Below are 18,667 nucleotides of genomic sequence, written 5' to 3'. Positions count from 1 at the left end.
GCTGGCCGGAAGATGAACTGCAACAACACTCATGAGCAGATAATGCTGTTTTAGTAAGAAGGCTGTAAACACTAGTGTTTTTAATGTCTTTATTTAACTTCAATCTGTCAATTTTTCATTTATTTAATGTATTTTTTTAATTATTATTTTATTTAGCGCTTCATTTGTGCCCACTGCCATTAGACTGTACAACAAGAACTGTGACAACAGGTTAAAACAGCTATGAAGGCCCACCACCCCACACAGTCCTTCATCATCCTACTCACACATTCATTCATCATCCTACTCCACACAGTCCTTCATCATCCTAACCACAAATTCATTCATCATCCTACTCCACACACTCCTCCATCTCCATCGTACTCCACACATTCCTTCATCATCCTACCCCACACACTCCATCTCCATCCTACTCCACAAACTCCATCATCATCCTACCCACACACTCCTTCATCATCCTACCCACAAACTCCTTCATCGTCCTACCCACGCAGTCGTCCATCTCCATCCTACCCCACACATTCCTCCATCATCCTACCACACACTCCTCCATCTCCATCCCGCTTTTTTCCAATTTTTGTATTTTTTCTTTAAAAAAGCATTTAAAATGATTAATCAAGTATGAAGATAGTTGGCGATTCATTTTCTATCGACTAATCAATTAATTGTTGCAGTTCTAATTCCTAAATATTCATTGCAGTCTGTAATAAAATGAAAGACAAATTGCTACATGCATCATTTAACACTTTCATTGTTGTCTTTATATTAAAATCCTACATCCAGCCTGTTTCCTCCTGTTCATACTGACCATTAGAAGATCCCTTCATAATGACCTTACAATGGAAGTGATGGCGGACAAAATCCACAGTTCTCCTTCACTTACATTGAAAGCACATTTGAGGGGAGTTTTTTAATAGCCAGTATGAACAGGAGGAATGATTACAACGAGGAAAACCGAGGAGCGAGGGAGTGAAGAAAATTGTGAACTTGTCCTTTAAAGTTCCTGATTTTAAACCATTTTATTTGGGAAAACTTGGATTTAGATATTTTCACTTTTGCTACTTTTCCTGTCAAAATCCAACAGTTTATGTTGTCATTTTTGAACCAAAACCACCATCTTTTCACGTCCACATACTTCTGACCATGTAGTGGATCAGTTTGAGACAGTCACCCAGATGTTATTAAGAGTACATGTATTTATTAAACATTAACAAACAAACATTTTCATCACACAAGTGTCCATCACTTCCTCTACTGTTTCTTCTTCACCACGTGAGCGCAGTCGTATTTCCCTCTGACCACGGTGAGTTTGACGCCGGGCAGGTCCTGCGTCCGCCCGCCCTGCACCAGCACCACGTTGTGCTCCTGCAGGTTGTGTCCCTCGCCGGGGATGAACACCACCGCCTCCTTCCCGTTAGAAAGCCGCACCTGAGCGCACTTCCTGTTCGCAGAGTTAGGCTTCTTGGGCTTTCGGATCATGGTCTTCAGGATCACCGCCTTCAGCTGGGGGCGGCCGAAAGTGGCGCCAACAGTTTTGGGAGGCGGTTTGGGCTTCCCCTTGCGGTGCATCTGGTTGAGGGTGGCCATTGTCCTGGAGAGGACGGGTCCCGTCCAGGCAGAGGCATGCTGGGACGCTGCAGGGAGGAGCGAGTCATTCACTTGTTAAAAATGAAAAAAGAGTTTTATATTTATCTTAAAGGACAATTTCTCAAGCCTGTCTTAAACCATCAGTCAGTCATCAAATGAACATTAAAGCTGTGTGTCTTGCTGTAATCATTCCTCCTGTTCATACTGACCATTAGAAGATCCCTTCATAATGACCTTACAATGGAAGTGATGGAGGACAAAATCCACAGTCTGAAGCTAATATGAAGCTTCAGCGTCCAAATGAGTCAAATCAAGTAGATATCTTTCAACGTTACAGTCTTTTTAGTGCCAAAGTTCCTCTTTTTGTTACTATACTTCCACCTGCAGCTCAACAGGGAAACACTGTCCGAGGAAACACAAAGAGGGAATTAGATGCTAAAAAGACTGTAAATGTGTCAGATATCCACTTGATATGACTAACTCAGACTGCTGAAGCTGAATAGAAGCTTCACACAGACTTTTAAATGACTGTGTGGACACACTGTGGATTTTAACCTCCATCACTTCCATTGAAAACACATTTGAAGGATCTTTAAATATCCAGTATGAACAGGAGGAATGATTACAGACACCTGACTGCTGGTTTAACACACTGGGAACATTTTGAACCCTCCTTTAATGTCATTCAAAGCTTCAAACATCACTGAACCTTCATTAGTTTCACAGGTTTGAAAGTTTGGTGTAAACTAAATGTAAAGGAACCGATACATTACTCGTTACACGAGATAGTAACAGGTGGAGCTGAAACAATGAGTCCAAATTCAGTCAACAAAAATCAATGAGCATCTATTTTGATTATCAATTGTTTCTGTCATTTTTCAAGCAAATCACAACTGACTAATGGATTAATCAATCAATCATTTCAGCACATGATTGTGTGGAATCAGCGCTGTAAATGTAATTATGCTGAATTGACCATTACATGCACCAATAACCAACTGGTCTGAATATGTTTCTCTATCAGACAGAAACTTGTATTCACTGCAGGTGTAAACTTGCCTTGAAGCAGTGACGTCAGCACTGGTCTCAGGCTCCATAATGACGACATGTCTGAAACAAACCAGAGGAGATTATACAAATGTTTTCATTGTACAAGTTAAACATGTTAAAATGTGTTACTGTAGCAGTGCTTTCATACATTATTTAACTTTGTATTACCTGCAAATGTTCATGAGAAGGACAAAAGATATAAATTTGCTCATTACGTTCTGGGAAATTACAGCCTGCGAAATAAAGTTTGACCTTGATTAGTCGAGTATTTGATTTGGTGGATTAGTCAGAAAGACACAATCCTCTATGGATCTTTTAACAATAAGAGCTCTCAAGGTATTTTCCCAAAATGTTACTGCATCACAACATATATCAATCTAACAGGACAGACTGCTGCCTCTCTGATGACTGTTAAGCTATTTCCATTGAGACGTCCTCTTCTGTACGCCGGTCTTTGTTTACAGTCTGATTAGCAACTTGAGAAGGTCCAGTCGACATTTCAGCTAATCTCTATAAACAGATATATGCATATGAATGCAGATATATTATTTAAAATAAGCTAATAAAAAGCTAAATCATCATCAGATGATAGCTGATGGGTTCTGAGATTGCATTTCAGCCTGCATTGTTTACCTGCATGCAAACAAAGCCTGCTCAGACGTGATTGGTCGATACTACAAACTGACCACCAACGGAAACCAGAACACCATAAACAGAAATCTGCATTTATATGCAGACTATTTGCCTTTTACAGCTGACACTCAGCATACATACACTGAATGCTTGACACTCATTACATTCATTTTGACATTTGAATAACACTATAATATCTGTGGCACTATGACATGTCCTCAGAAACACGGGAACACACATCAGCTCCGTACCACCAGCGTCATAATGCTTCATTCTGTTGACTTTTACACCAAACTCAATTCAAAATTTGCCAGAACTAAACTGTACTCACGCTGGTGAACATGGCTGAACAAGAAAAATTAAAATCTTCTGTCCCATTCGGTGTGATAATAAATAAATTCACTAACAATCTAAACAAACAATGAGCAGATTGGTTCTCGTCGCTCCATACAGCACACAAGAAGGCTTCAATGCAGTGGTGGAAAGTAACTAAATACATTTACTCAAGTACTGTATTTCAGTACAGTTTAGAGGTACTTGTACTTTACTTGAGTATTTCCATGTGATGCTACTTTCTACATGTCAGAGGGAAATATTGTACTTTCTACTCCACTACATTTATTTGACAGCTTTAGTTACTTTTCAGATGAAGATTTGACACAATGGATAATATAACAAGCTTTTAAAATACAACACATTGTTAAAGATGAAACCAGTGGTTTCCAACCTTTTTGGCTTTTGACGTCTTACAAAAAGCAGTGTGTAGTCGGGGTCACATTTCACATGTCTATGAGTTGTTAACAGCTCCACCAAATAGTGATTTTTCCCTCTAAACTTCTCACATGCTTTCATTTCAATAAATGTTCAAATGATCCAATATTTCAGCAAAAATCAAAGATTAGAGAAAAAGTCCAAAAACTGAAAACAGATTTGTGTATCAGAACTTTGTTTTTTCTTCTTTCCTCTCCCATTAATCATCTCACCACCCCTCAGATTTATCTGCTGACCCTTTGGAGGGGCCCGACCCCTAGGTTGGGAACCACTGGACTAAACTCGCTAACTGTATATAAAGTAGTGTAAACTAGCTCCACCTCCAGCAGCTACAACAGTAACATGCTGCTCTAACACTGATGCTTCACTATTAATAATCTAATGATGTCATATATAATAATATATCAGTCAGAGGGACCAAACCACTACTTTTACTGCAATACTTTAACTACATCAAGCTCATAATACTTATGTACTTTTACTGCAATACTTTAACTACATCAAGCTCATAATACTTATGTACTTTTACTGCAATGCTTTAACTACATCAAGCTCATAATACTTATGTACTTTTACTGCAATACTTTAACTACATCAAGCTCATAATACTTATGTACTTTTACTGCAATACTTTAACTACATCAAGCTCATAATACTTATGTACTTTTACTGCAATACTTGAACTACATCAAGCTCATAATACTTATGTACTTTTACTGCAATACTTTAACTACATCAAGCTCATAATACATGCAGGATTTTTACTTTTACCGTATTGGTACTTTTACTGAAGTAAAGTGCTGCTTCGAGGTTATCGGAGTTATTTGTTTGTTATTATATCATTTGAAATTAACTTGAAATAAGATGGTCTACGTGAAACTAATTAATACCGAACTAATTAGCGACCTCTGACCTTTGTATTAGATCTTAAATTAACTTGATTACTTGTCTTTAATTTCTAATGAACAAGAAACTGTGAAATAATAATATTGTCTAAATGGAGTCTGGAGTTACTTTAGTTCCACTGATTAAAACGACACCAAACAGTCATGATGCAAACTGCAGTATATATGTAGCTATTATTATTATGTATACAAAACGCCCGAGACCACTTTCCCATTCACTCGATTATATATTCACTGTATATTTTATAAGGAATACATGCATGATAGTCAGTGGCTAAAAGCTAACTGGCTAACTGACAGGAACACAGAGGTTATCGCTGGTTTAATCTCTTCTCACCTGTTCAGACAGCTGAAAGCTCCACCGGCAGATTGTCACAGTCTGTCTGCTAAGCTAAAGCAGCTTTTCACTTAGTTTATCTGAAGCTATTTATCGCATATTGATTGAATATCATCCAAGGACTTCACACATCCCAGCGTGAAATACTGTGTGCCGGAAGTAATTCTGTCAATGTACAAGTACTTCCGGATTTCTTCTTCTTGATTTTTTGTGGCGGTTGGCGTCCAAAATACCACATTATCGCCATCTAGTGGATTTAAACTGAAATCTCCACTGACTAAATAAAAAAGTAACCCATTTCCCACACATTTCCCCCTCTGCTATAACTTTTTTTCAGATGTTTGAGAGAAACTCAAATAAACTTTTCTCAACATCTGCTGCACATCTTCTCCAGAAACTCCAACAACACCCAGAAATCTACTTGCTGCATCTACTATTATGTTAATTTTCCCAAATTTTCTTTCCAGTAATACAGTTAATTACCATTGCCAACAAGGCCAAAAACTTCCCCTGATCCCTACAAAAGCAAAAGTCAAGTCAAGCCATTTTTATTTATTTGGCGCCACATCACAACAGAAGTTATCTCAGGGCTCTTTTCACATAGAGCAGGTCTAGTCTGTACTCTTTAATTTACAGAGACCCAACATTCCTCCATGAGCAGCACTTGGTGACAACGACAAGGAAAAACTCCCCTTTAACAGGAAGAAACCTCAGGTAGAACCGGACTCTCGGTGGGCGCCATCTGCCTTGACTGGTTGGGCTGAGAGAGAAAGAAGGAGGGAGGGAGGGGGGGAGACATAGAGAAGCACAGCAACAACAATAATAACAATAAAAACAATAATAATAATAGAAATATGAATAATAAGAATAATAATAGTGGGTGTGGGTTTCAAGCAGGACCACAGCAGCAGGGCGTCCCTACAGTCCATGGATCCATAACCAAGCGGTCCACGACCCTGATCCATAGAAACCTGCAAGATGAGAAAGCACAAAAACTCTGAGGATTCTACCTCCTTAGCTTCTTGTCTCACATCATAACATTTCTTACCTGCTGCCTCAAGCTTAAGTCTCTTCTTAGATCTGACCCTGATAATTTCTGCCTCCCTTACTCTCTTTTGACAGTTAGCCTATCATGCTGCATGATTCCCTTTGCAAAGAAGACAGTCTGGATCTTTCTCACAGCCTCCTTCACAATCATTCTCCCTACATTTACCACATGTGGAAAAATCCCTCCTACAATACAACTTTGACCAAACATCCAACAATTCTTGCACTGCAAAGGTTTGGGAACATACTGCCTTACGGTGTACAACACATGGTCCAAGAACAGGCAAGTACTCCAAACCAAAGTGAAGCATAAAAGATTTAGTCTCTTTTCATTAACTACCTCATCAAACCTCTTCATTTTATAACTGTCTGTCAACCCTTTACACTCTTTAAATATCCTTGCATCTACTTCTGTGTGAGACTCCATCAACAACACCTTTTATTGGAGCTTTGGAGCCGACTACACACTGCTTTTTGTTAGACATCAAAAGCCAAAAAGGTTGGAAACTACTGGTTTCATCTTCAACAATGTGTTGTATTTTAAAAGCTTGTTATATTATATATAATTTTATTACATATAAATGTAGTGGAGTAGAAAGTACAATATTTCCCTCTGAAATGTAGTGGAGTGGAAGTATAAAGTAGCATCAAATGGAAATGATCAAGTAAAGTACAAATACTTCAAAATTGTACTTAAATACAGTACTTAAGTAAATACACTGAGTTACTTTCCACCACTGATTAAAGTGTATTAATCCAGCTTATCAGTGTCCACTGTAATGTGTCAGCGGTTTATTTCTGTGTTCTCAGATATCAGCTGCGTCCACAGATTATTGATTGTGATTGATGAAATTGCCCCTGATAAGAATCCATTAGAGCTCTGCTTCCAGTCGAAGGTCTCGTCCTTCACAGCAGATCAGCAGATCTATATCAGAGAACCACAGTTACATATTAAACTGGGAGGGAGCTCCAGGCGTGCAGACAGACGCTCAGGTGAAGCATTGCTGAGCTGCAGTCAGTCGGTGTGAAGATGAAGATGAGGCTGGAACTCTTCCTGGTCATCACAGCGGTGATTTGTGCTTCCAGCAACCCGCTGAACAAGGCAGCGGGGAGGAAGAAGTTGCTGCTGATCTCCTTTGACGGCTTCAGGTGGGACTATGACCAGGATGTGGACACGCCGAACCTGGACCAGCTGTCTAAGGACGGAGTGAAGGCCAAATACATCACACCCCCAATGCTGACCATGACATCCCCGTCCCACTTCACCACCATCACCGGTAACACACTCCTGCATTATTATTATCTTCCTACTTCTAATCTCTTCTAATTAGGGCTGCAACTAATGACTAATCAATGAATCTGCCAATGATTTTCTTGATTAATTGATTGGTTGTTTGGTCTATAAAAAGTCAGAAAATGGTGAAAAATGTTGATCACTGTTTCCCAAAGTGCAAGATGATGTCCTCAAATGTCTTGTTTTGTCCACAACCCAAAGATCTTCAGTTTACTGTCACAGATGACTAAAAAAACAATTTTTTTCCTTAAAAGATGACTCAAAATAATTAATTGATTATCAAATTAGTTGGCAATTAATTTAATAGTTGAAAACTAATCTACTAATTGTTGCCGCTCTACAATTAATACTATTAGCCTATTACTACTGTAGTAACAGTAATATAGGAGGTAGCAGTACTACAACTTCTGCTATTGTTTAGGCTAATACTACATTAAGTGATAGAAGTTGTAGATAGAGTACTTCAATAATCCAAAATAGAAATCTCAGAATTACAGCAGCAAAGTACAAATTCTGTACTGTAATATTTACGTTGAATAAACATTGTACAATGGTAGTGGCCATTAGACTGCACATTAGCAGTGCAAGACAGTAGATAATCATGTATGCTATGACGTTAGGTGGAGAATTGTCCTTAGAATTAAAACAAACATAGAATATATTAATGCTCACAGCTGGAGGCAGATAATAATAATTAAGTATAACAACAGCAGATATGCTCAGCAAGAGAACTGAACTTATGTCTTTATAAATAGCACATAGAGCTGTAAACTGCCTCACTACATGTCTGTAGTTTTAGTCGTATCTAAGTAATCATATACTTTAACTTCTATGATTAGTACAACAAATAATTATACTCGCACTATACTTGTTTTTGTACTTCACAGTGTTGCCGTCATGATGTTTTTCTAAGCTGATTGTGGCAGATGTACATTTTTAGTTTGGAGTTTGGTTTGGATAATAAATCAAACAGCAAGATAAGATATAATGTTTTGTCCTGAAGTAAATTTGTTCTGTGCTCCAGGATACACACAAGGAAAAGCATGACATGAAAATGTGAAAAAAAAATTACAGTTATGATGTAGACCATTAGATTATGTAATCTGCGTTGTAGGCAGGAATAAACATTCATATACTGGGTGTGCTCAGTAAAAGTGGACTTTGAGGTGAGTTAATTGCATAATATGAAGGTTAAAGGCCAATAAACATGAATTAAAATAGAATCATTTCTTCTCAGTGGTATCTACTGTATTTGTGCAGATAACTTTGATAGATAAGTAGTAGTATAGTTTTATTTGCAGATCTTAGTAATGCTTTATTTTACCGTTCCTTTAATTTGATACTAATTTCCTGTAAATTTGTAGGTACTGACCAGTTAGAATATTTTACAGAATTTGTTACAAATTATTTAAAAAACATAAAAAGCTTTAGGTTGGTTAATTGATAAGTGTCCCCAATTATGTTTGGGTTCAGTTGTTAATTTGCAAAACTTCCTAATAAATTAGATTCTTACAAATAGGATTTTTTCCAATAATTTCCTAAATGTAGCTGCTGGGTAACTGTTAATTCTTCAGACATTTCTTTGAAAAGGTTGTTTAATATGGTACTTTATTGAAAACATGCTCATTATAGAGTTTTTAAAAAAAGAATCTATATGTTGATATGTAGTTTGACACACAAAACCATACACTGAAAACTTTTTTTTTCTGTCTGTTAAACAATTAAGAGCCTACTTTGATAAGAATTTTTGCAAATGAACAATTAGGAACCCAAATATGAGGCCACTAAACCAACTTAACACCTTTTTTCATTTCTTCTTATAATTTGTACCACATTGCATCAGCCTTTCTGTAAAATGTCCTAAAAGTTTACCGGTAAATACCTGCAAATACCTGCAAATTACCAGGAAATAAAGTGTTACTAAGGTTTTGATAAATCTGTCTCAACTGTTTTCACAGGTACTATTTTTTTCAGTAGAAAGTAATTCCAGTGGAAACGGTCTCCAGTGACCCTGTTTCTGAAAGAGACATTGCCATTAAATTTAAAAAAAGGTTTTAACACCACCAACCAACATCAGACCAACATCAGACCACCAGACCAGCTCTCTCCATACGTTGGGGAGGTGTCCACTGCTGCAACTCCCATAAATCGCCTTTTTGTTATGTAATATTGCACCAATAATAAAAATAAAAATGTTTTTAAGCTATATTGCATTCAACCTTCTTTGTTTTGGGGTGGAAGCAGAAATCTGAGACAAAGCTGGACACATTCAACCAAAACTGTCTGCATGGAGAGAAACCACTGGAGGGAGCCGAGTAATTATAGTGAAACAACCCTTTAAAGAGGACAAATTACATATCCAGATTTTCATGTGCATACTCTGTTTTATCTGAGATGTGTGTGTATTGTACATTTAACAGCACAGTATTTGTATGTTGTGGAGGACCTATTAATGGTCAGACAATATTTTCTTCGCTTTTGAGTTAGGCATCTCCATCCTTGGGCCACAAAATAAGATGTAGTGAGATCTAAACTGTCCGTACAGGAGCTTCAGCTGGACAGAATATAGGAAATGGTCCTTTACTAAATTTACAGCATCTTTGACTGTTTGAAATTACTCAACATTGTTGGTTTTGAGTGCTTTGTTGAGTGTCACTGTGCTGTTTCCTGTTCATCAGGCAGATGGGTGGAGGATCACGAAGTTGTCCACAACCTGATGTTCAACTCCGAGACGAACCTAAAAGTTCCCATCAAACAGACAATGACCAGATCAGAGTGGTGGGACAACGGAGCTCTGCCATTATGGATCACAGCACAGAACCAGGTGATTGATCAGGATGATTTATAACCAAAAACACTGATGCTAACATACGTAGACAACAAGGATTAAGTTTAAATTTAGAATGAATTGTAATTTATTTAACCTTGTTTTAAAACAATAAAATTATTAAAATTTTAATTTAAAACAAAGAGTTGTTTTGAATTCCACATACACTGTCCTGCTCCTTGTAGATTCATCCACCACTGAAAATAGTCCCCAACAAATGCACTATTCCTCCTGTTTGTGTAACGTTTTCTAAAAACTGAATTGCCCAGCTGTTGCAGGAAATAACCAACTTTTTAAAAAAAAAGCTATGTATTTGTGAGTTGTTTTTAAATATTTACTTCTTCAGTCGGTAGATATCTACAATTTGTTCAGTGATTCAAAGAGTTCAGGTGGGAATTAAGAATGGGGATGTCATCTTCCTATTATAGCTACATAGCTGCATCAATTAAAAAACAGCAGCAGAAAAATGGCCACAAAAATGGTGACAAGCATGGAGGAGATGAACACAACTCTACAGGATGTTGTAAGTTGACTTACAGATACAAGTACCAACTTTATTTCTTCAGTCCTTGTGAAAAACAGCAGGCAGCTGTTTTCAGAGAAAAAGCTGTAAAAAGCCACTGTACACTACTTGCTCAGTACCAAACGGCAAACAGACACAGTTAGCTGTAGACTAGCTGGTGAACATAGTGGAGCATTTAGCAGCTAAAGAGCCAGATATTTCCCTCAGGAGTTGGTAGAGAGCAAAAATAGAGTTAAAAGAGAGTGAATATTGGACTCACATTCACCAGATGGACAGAAACACGACTCCACATGAATGATAATGTTGTGAACTTTAAAGGTGATTTAAAGGTTTCTGCTGCCCCCAAGTGGCCACAAAATCAGTTATTGTAGGTTTAAGTCCACAACCTAATTCATCTGCTGTTTTTTGTGTTTCCTTGTTGTTTCAGGGTCTGAAAACCGCTTCCTTCTACTACCCAGGAGGCGGGGCCAACTACAGCGGCCAGGCGGTCAACCGAGCGTTGGTGCTGGAATATGGCCACCCAGATGACAATGAGACTGAGTGGCGCGAAAACATCGACAAGGTGATGAGCTGGTTCTCAGAAGAAGACTTCCACCTGGTGACAATGTACTACGGTGAGCCAGATAGTGTGGGCCACGCCAAGGGGCCCGATCACCCAGACAGGAAGGTGATCATCAAGCAGATTGACCGCACCATTGGCTACCTGAGGGAGGCCATCGAACGCCATCACCTGACCGACAGCCTGAATGTCATCATCAGCTCCGACCACGGCATGACCACCGTCAAGAAGCGACCACAGGTGGACGAGGTCGTTCTCAATAAGTACTTGAATTTACTGAAGCTCACCAGCTTTGAGATCCTCGACTACGGCGGGTTTGGCATCATAAAGCCGCGGCTGGGGAAGGAGCAGGAGGTTTTTGATGCACTGTCCAAAGTACCAAATATAACAGTCTACAAGAAAAATGAGATGCCCGAGAGCTTCCATCTTGCCAAAAGTGAGCGCTTGCCTCCCATCATAGTCGTCGGAGATCTGGGATTCAACCTGAACTCTGTGAGTTTTACATCAAACCTTCTGCACCCCAACAGATCATCATCAATCCATGTATTCATCTTTTTTTTAAGAATGTATTTTGGTCTTAAGTAATAAGTGTATAGTAAAGAGATGATAGGGAATGAGGGAAGAAAAAGAAACAAAATAGCATTCAACAAAGATCCCCGAGTGGACTCAAACCGGTGACGTTGCAGTTTGGGGTCGGCCCCTCCTTCTTTTTGTTACTATACTTCCACTGCAGCTCAACAGGGAAACACTGTCCGAGGAAACACAAAGAGGGAATTTGATGCTAAAAAGACTGTAAATGTGTCAGATATCCACTTGATATGACTAACTCAGACTGCTGAAGCCTCATATAAGCTTCACATCAACTTTTAAATGACTGTGTGGACACACTGTGGATTTTGGCCTCCATCACTTACATTGAAAGCACATTTGAAGTCACTAGTTTGAGAGCTAACACTATGAGGAGTTGATGAAAAGGAAGTTGACAGTTGACAGAAGTCTCTCAGTTACACTGTTTTCATAAATATGCCTAAAAATAGTTTTTACCTCATTTAAAAAAACTGAAAAATATCCATCTAGTATGCAGCTGTGGTTTAAATGTTCCTGTCCTTGAGGAGAATTCAAGTTTCAGTTTGACTTTAAATTCTCCTCCGAGTTTTCACACCTGAAACCACATATTCTGAACTTGACCTCCGACTTTGGAGACACCTGAACAGTTTCATTTGAAGGCAGCATAAAGTCGTAGATCAGCAGTGATGTGAGGAAACAGCAGCTGACTCAGACTAAACCCGACTCTCTCTAAATCTGTTTCTTCATCTTTTTGTTTCCCACCAGAGATTCATCGTCTACGTCAACAAAGGTGACCACGGCTTCCATAACGGAGAGATGGACATGAAGACCATCTTCAGGGCCTTCGGACCCGACTTTAAGAGGAACTTCCTGTCCGAGCCGTTTGACAGCATCCACATCTACCCTCTGATGTGCAAACTGCTGCAGATCGAACCGGCACCGCACAACGGATCGCTGGCCGTGACCGAGAACATGCTGCTAAACAGCGGTGAGTCTGACACACAATAGTGTCTTTAAATAACAGACGAGCTGGACGAAGGAACAACAGTGAGTCTATTATTTTCTCCGTGAGTCTGTTTACCAAAGAAACAGAGAAAAGCTGAGTTTAAGTCCTTAAATCCACCCAAGCCTAGACTGGCAATTGGGAGCACCCAGACTTTTCCCGGTGGCCTGGCCTGCTAAATGATCCGGCATGCCCGCTGCAGGCCACAGATTTTTTAAATTTATTTATTTTTACCCTGAACCAACACTGCTCTGCGCTGCGACAGTAGAGAGCAAGTCGAGAGAGAGAGAGTAGTTGGCAGTTATATGTTTCGTTTGGCAGTAAGTGAATTTAGAAGCTAAATGACTTAGCAGCAAGATGGATGGTGGAAAAAAGAGGAAGGGAGGAGCAGAGAGGGAGATAGAGAAAAAAAGAAAGGTAAATAAATATGCTAGCTAGCTGATGTTTGCTACCTAGCTAATGTAGCTAATGCTACCGATGCATCATCATCGGTCCCTGTCAATGTTAAAGCAGCCAAGAAACTGGACAATCACTAATAAAAGTGGTTGTTCCCTTTCTAATTTCCTCAAAAACATTGATGGCATAATTGGTATATCTAGTCTGGTTAATGTGGTCAATATTATTTGAAAAGTCATTGGTTTTGGTGAAATTTTCAGTCAGTGAGTTCATACTTTGAACTCATAATTTAAAATTATTGAGATAACACAATGTCTTCTGTCACACTATTCAGGCTACTGTAATATGTTGAAACTTAAAGATCTATGTCATTTATTATAAGAGCTGGATACCAGACTAAAAATGGCTTCCATTCAGTCCCATAGGAATTGTTTGGCTGGCGCATACACCAAAAAAAGTTTCCATCTTTTTTTTCTAGGTTTGCTTCTGCATTGTGCGGCCCACTGAATATGCACAGAAGTGTTTCCCCCGCTGGCCACGCCCACGAGTTCCCGCTCAGCCCATAGACTTTACATTGTGATGATGTCACAGATATTTAAGTTGCTTTTCTCGGCTTGAGGAAAGTTTTACAAATATAAAACCTCCATGGATCAAAGGTTCATAATAGAAAGAGTCATAATTGACATTAATTTGGTATTCAAATGCACTAAAATTCACCAGAATGCAGGAAATCAAGTCGTTGTAACTAAAATTTTCCTAGTGGGGGACCCTCAGACCCCCCTCTTAAACACTGGCCTGACTGGGCCTATAGTTCTTGCTATATTTCCAGACCTGAATGATTTTCCCAGTCCGGCCCTGAATCCACCTCCATGTTGTCAGTTTAAGACACAGTAGTTTGTGAAACAGGAACTTGCAGATTGCAAAAACTAACCCTAACGTTGTGTGGTTCCCTCCGTGACATTGTCTGCAGTTCGAGGCGTCCTGTCAACAGTTTTACAGACGTCTCTTTGACAGTGGTGGTCTGTGGGGAAAAAACTTTTTGGGCCGCAGGGAGATTTTTTGCTGCAATACTGCAATACCTAACCCAGCTCTTATTATACATCCATGGTTCAGCATCATCAGGCTAACGTTAGGCTAACCCATTGTTGCTAACTTCGGGGCTAACCTCCCTTTACTTTTCCAGGAGTTAACGTGATTTTTCTTGGTCTTGACAAGCTGCAACATTTATTAACTGACACACTGTAGTCTGTATTGTACATTTACTGATCTATTCTTTAAAAGGAGCTACGCTACTAGGAGTTTCCCAGGCAACGACACAGACTCACGATTAGAAAAACTGCTGCTCAGAGGGTCCCAAACCCTATTGATTTCTAAATGAATAGATATTTTGCATCATTTTTGGCATTTAAAAAACATTTTTTTGGCCTGGCGGGGTTCTTATTGGCCTGGCGGCTCACCAAGCCTGTACAATTATGGGGGAAACACTGTATGTTATTTAATGTTTGTGTTGGTTAAAGGGCTTTTTTAACCTTGGATGGGTAACTGTTAGTGTATATCAGTAAACTGGGTCGGGTATTGTGCTCTTGCTCTGTTCTTTGGAGAGATTTGTTAACTGTATTATATTGGTACATTAAAAATATGGTGTGCTGTGCTCTTTTTTCTTTTTGAAGGTGGAGAGAGCACCACAGTAGTACCGGAGCCCACTACTACAGAGAAACCCACAGGTACAAGACATTTTCTATTTTGTTAGTATATTAGTTGTTAATTTAGTTATTTATTATTGAATAAATATTGAAATGCACCTTTGGTTTTATTTGAGGTTCATAACAGTACCTTGTACTAAGCAATTGTTGGCTCATTAGTTTGGTATTCAAATGCAGTAAAATTCACCAGAATGCAGGAAATCAAGTTGTAACTAAATTTTCCTAGTGGGGGACCCTCAGACCCCCCTCTTAAACACTGGCCTGACTGGGGCTATAGTTCTTGCTATATTTCCAGACCTGAATGATTTTCCCAGTTCGGCTCTGAATCCACCTCCATGTTGTCAGTTTAAGACACAGTAGTTTGTGAAACAGGAACTTGCAGATTGCAAAAACTAACCCTAACGTTGTGTGGTTCCCTCCGTATAGAGACGGGGTTAATAAAGATCTAAACAAAGACTGAGAGTCTACACCCAAAGCGTCTGTAATAATAAAATGTATTTATATAGAATTTGTTGAAAAAATGCTAGAAAGTGCTTTAAAAGGCAATAAAACAAGATAACAAATCATAATAATAAAACAGGGCAGCACCATGATTCACTTTTTCACAGATAGATGATGAAAAGATGAAAGAAATAATCAGTAAGAGATCAGATTGAGTCTAATTAGACAAGAAGCAACTTCAGCCGTCTATGGATCAATTGTAATAACAGTTAGGACTGCAGATAATGATTTTTTTCTCTTCACAATCAATAAAATGCTAAAAAATAGTGGAAAAAAAGGCATCTACAATTTCTCAGAACCCACAGCGATGTTTTCAGTTATTTTGTTTGTGTGATTAAGAGGCTATGTTCACATTATTTACTGAAATAGCCCAAATTTTTGCCTCCAAGTGACTCAGATCAGAATTTTTCACAGAAGTGTGAATAAACCAAATCTGATTGTTTCATATCAGATCGAGGCCATTTGCATATGTGGTTCTAGATCTGATTCATATCTGATCTCTGGCTGTGCAACCACTGTCACAACACTCAGATCAGATACAAATACATGTCACTTACAGACATAAACCATCGAGATAAAGATCAGATCTGACAAAAAAAATCAGAAATTAGCATTTAGACCTGTAATGTGTGACTGTAACTGTCATCTGATATTCAATTTTCTTTCATATATGGCAAAGAAAAAATGCAAATTGTCACATTTGAGAAGCAGGATAAAAGAACATTCAGCATTTTTGCTTCTAATATGACGGAAACGATTAATTGATTATCACAATAGCTGCAGATTAATTTTCTAATAATGAGTTCTGTCTGTTTTCAGGTGGATCACAGACAACTCATCTGTCTGTTGCTCTGCTGCTGTCGACGCTGCTGCTCTTCATCTTCACAGGGCTGTAACAGATCCAGGATCAGATCTACACATCTGAGATCAGGGCTCGTATTTATCAAACTTGTAAGAATACTTCTAAAACACTTAAAAAGTCTTAAAAAGCAAAGATTTAGGTTTAGAAGGTTTTTAAATGAAGCTCTTAAATATTTTTTCTACCACAGGCAGTGATGTTAGTTATAAAATATATTTTTAATGTGATTTCTGCTGTTGGTAGACGAGGTGCGTCAGACAAATCAGAGAATTTAGTTCCACACTGACACATGCAGATCAATGAAGATGATCAGAAAGTGATTGATCGTCAAGTAAATGCAGATTTACTCTTGTTTGACAAATACGAAATTTGAAAAAGTGCCGTAACATCCCATCAAATGTTCAAATAAAAATATAATAGAATATAAAACAACTCTATTCTTACTGATGCTGCTTCAGTAATGTATTATTGATCCTGATCAACGATATTTAGTCCAATCAGCAGTTATCAATGATCTACTCTGAATCGACTGAACACAACCCTGCAGCTCTCGGACATTTAAACTCAACTACTCTCCAAAATGTTTGTGACTAAAAGTGAAGATTTTTACTTTTATCTTAAGAATTAGATAATTTTAGCAGTTTGATATTTACAGTTTGAGTCCTGATCTACAGATCCAGACTTCCATCACTTCATCTGAAACACCTTAACATCAGATAACACTATATTTATGGGAATTATTATTGATATTATTTATAAACAAAATCAACTTATGATCAGATTCTCTTTCAGTCATTTTATTGTTAATACTGATGCAGAAGAAGCACTTCTTATATTTCATACAGCAGAGTTGCAGATCTGTGAATAAATCAGTAAACTCTGGTCAACAAAGCACATTTTATATAATTATAAAGTGGATTTGTTATTTAAAATAAGTAATTTGTATCCTGTACCATAAAAAATAAATTCAATAAAACGATTATAACTTGATCAGTTTTGCTTGGCAGTTTCTTTATAAATAAAACAGTTTTATTGTTTTCATGAAACAAATGTAACAAACAATTAAAAACACTTAATATGCTACATATTACATGTGTTGAAACGTATATATTCAACGTTTCTGTGGTTTGCAGAAACATACAGAAACTAACTCTAGTGGTGAGATTGCAGATTGCAACAGACTGAATACCCCTCCCCTCCCCCTCCTCATACATACGTGTGAATATTATATTTCATTTCTGTCTATAGATCCCATTAAAAAACATTTTTTTTCTCATCAAACAGCCTCCCAGCTTCCTCAGAAAATGTATAAATTGTGTTTTCCTTGAAACAAATGAAGGAATGTTTGTTTTCTCAACCCAGTCGCCAGAACAAAACATTAGCATTGAACATTTCTGCAAACCACAGAAACATTGAATATATACATTTCAACACGTATCATATCAACATTTCTACAAACGTAGCATATTAACATTTCTATTTGTTGAATAATGATGTTTTATGGTGTGACAACGCTGTGGTTAAGGTCTGGTTGGGTTTAGGCACAAAGACCACTTGGTTAGAGTTAGGGTTAAAATAAAATAAAAAATAAAATAAAAACGGCTGCAAATGTCTCAATGTCTCACTGAAAATACCCACGGGCTTTTATAGGTTGAAACGGGAAGCGGACATTGATTTCGAGGTGGTCTCGAACCGTGCTCTGCTGATTTCCAACTTTTTGCTAAGAAACTTCCTAACCGTCCAGCGACCCCTCCTCTTCCTGATAGGAAAGTCAGCTCATATAAATCTCATGTGAATTCTTCACTCTAGAAATTTTGATATGATACGTTTTGTTGAAATGTTAATATGCTATGTATTACACGTGTTGAAACGTATATATTCAATGTTTCTGTGGTTTGCAGAAACATACAATGCCAACATTTTATTCTGGCTTAAACTCACTCCAAAGTTGACATATCCCACTTCTAGTCAGATGACAGATGCAGAGACCACAGGTTTTTAAAGGTCCAGTGTGTGGGATTTACTGGCATCTAGTGGTGAGATTGCAGATTGCAACAGACTCCCCTCCCCCTCCTCATGAACATACTTGTGAATATTATACTCCA

General features: G+C 38.2%; 2 protein-coding genes across 2 annotated transcripts; one reads left to right on the top strand and one right to left on the bottom strand.

Annotated features, from left to right (window-relative positions):
* Nucleotides 1-1,178: 1,178 nt before the first annotated feature.
* Nucleotides 1,179-5,463, bottom strand: mrps12 (mitochondrial ribosomal protein S12). Its single transcript, XM_067600388.1, has 3 exons — nucleotides 5,284-5,463; nucleotides 2,647-2,697; nucleotides 1,179-1,634 (listed from the first exon to the last, which is right to left on the bottom strand). The coding sequence occupies exons 2-3, from the start codon at nucleotides 2,693-2,695 to the stop codon at nucleotides 1,252-1,254; spliced, it is 432 nt and encodes a 143-aa protein (XP_067456489.1). The 5' UTR covers nucleotides 2,696-2,697; nucleotides 5,284-5,463; the 3' UTR covers nucleotides 1,179-1,251.
* A 1,846-nt stretch (nucleotides 5,464-7,309) lies between these two features.
* zgc:153896 (uncharacterized protein LOC569930 homolog) lies at nucleotides 7,310-17,525 on the top strand. The gene is made up of 6 exons (XM_067600316.1): nucleotides 7,310-7,607; nucleotides 10,303-10,448; nucleotides 11,402-12,025; nucleotides 12,866-13,088; nucleotides 15,170-15,223; nucleotides 16,523-17,525. The coding sequence occupies exons 1-6, from the start codon at nucleotides 7,361-7,363 to the stop codon at nucleotides 16,597-16,599; spliced, it is 1,371 nt and encodes a 456-aa protein (XP_067456417.1). The 5' UTR covers nucleotides 7,310-7,360; the 3' UTR covers nucleotides 16,600-17,525.
* Nucleotides 17,526-18,667: the final 1,142 nt, after the last annotated feature.

The sequence above is a fragment of the Thunnus thynnus genome, chromosome 10 (genome assembly GCF_963924715.1).
Source record: "Thunnus thynnus chromosome 10, fThuThy2.1, whole genome shotgun sequence".
In the NCBI taxonomy this organism is placed as follows: domain Eukaryota; kingdom Metazoa; phylum Chordata; class Actinopteri; order Scombriformes; family Scombridae; genus Thunnus; species Thunnus thynnus.
The sequence above is the reverse complement of the archived record's forward strand: the minus strand, read 5'-3'. Positions and strand labels throughout refer to the sequence as shown.

Coding starts and splice junctions, on each gene's coding strand:
- mrps12 (XM_067600388.1), bottom strand. CDS start 2,695: ATGTCGTCATTATGGAGCCTGAGACCAGTGCTGACGTCACTGCTTCAA. Junction 1,635..2,646: donor GCTGACGTCACTGCTTCAAG/GCAAGTTTACAC, acceptor TCCTCCCTGCAG/CGTCCCAGCATGCCTCTGCC.
- zgc:153896 (XM_067600316.1), top strand. CDS start 7,361: ATGAAGATGAGGCTGGAACTCTTCCTGGTCATCACAGCGGTGATTTGT. Junction 7,608..10,302: donor CCACTTCACCACCATCACCG/GTAACACACTCC, acceptor CCTGTTCATCAG/GCAGATGGGTGGAGGATCAC. Junction 13,089..15,169: donor GAACATGCTGCTAAACAGCG/GTGAGTCTGACA, acceptor TTCTTTTTGAAG/GTGGAGAGAGCACCACAGTA.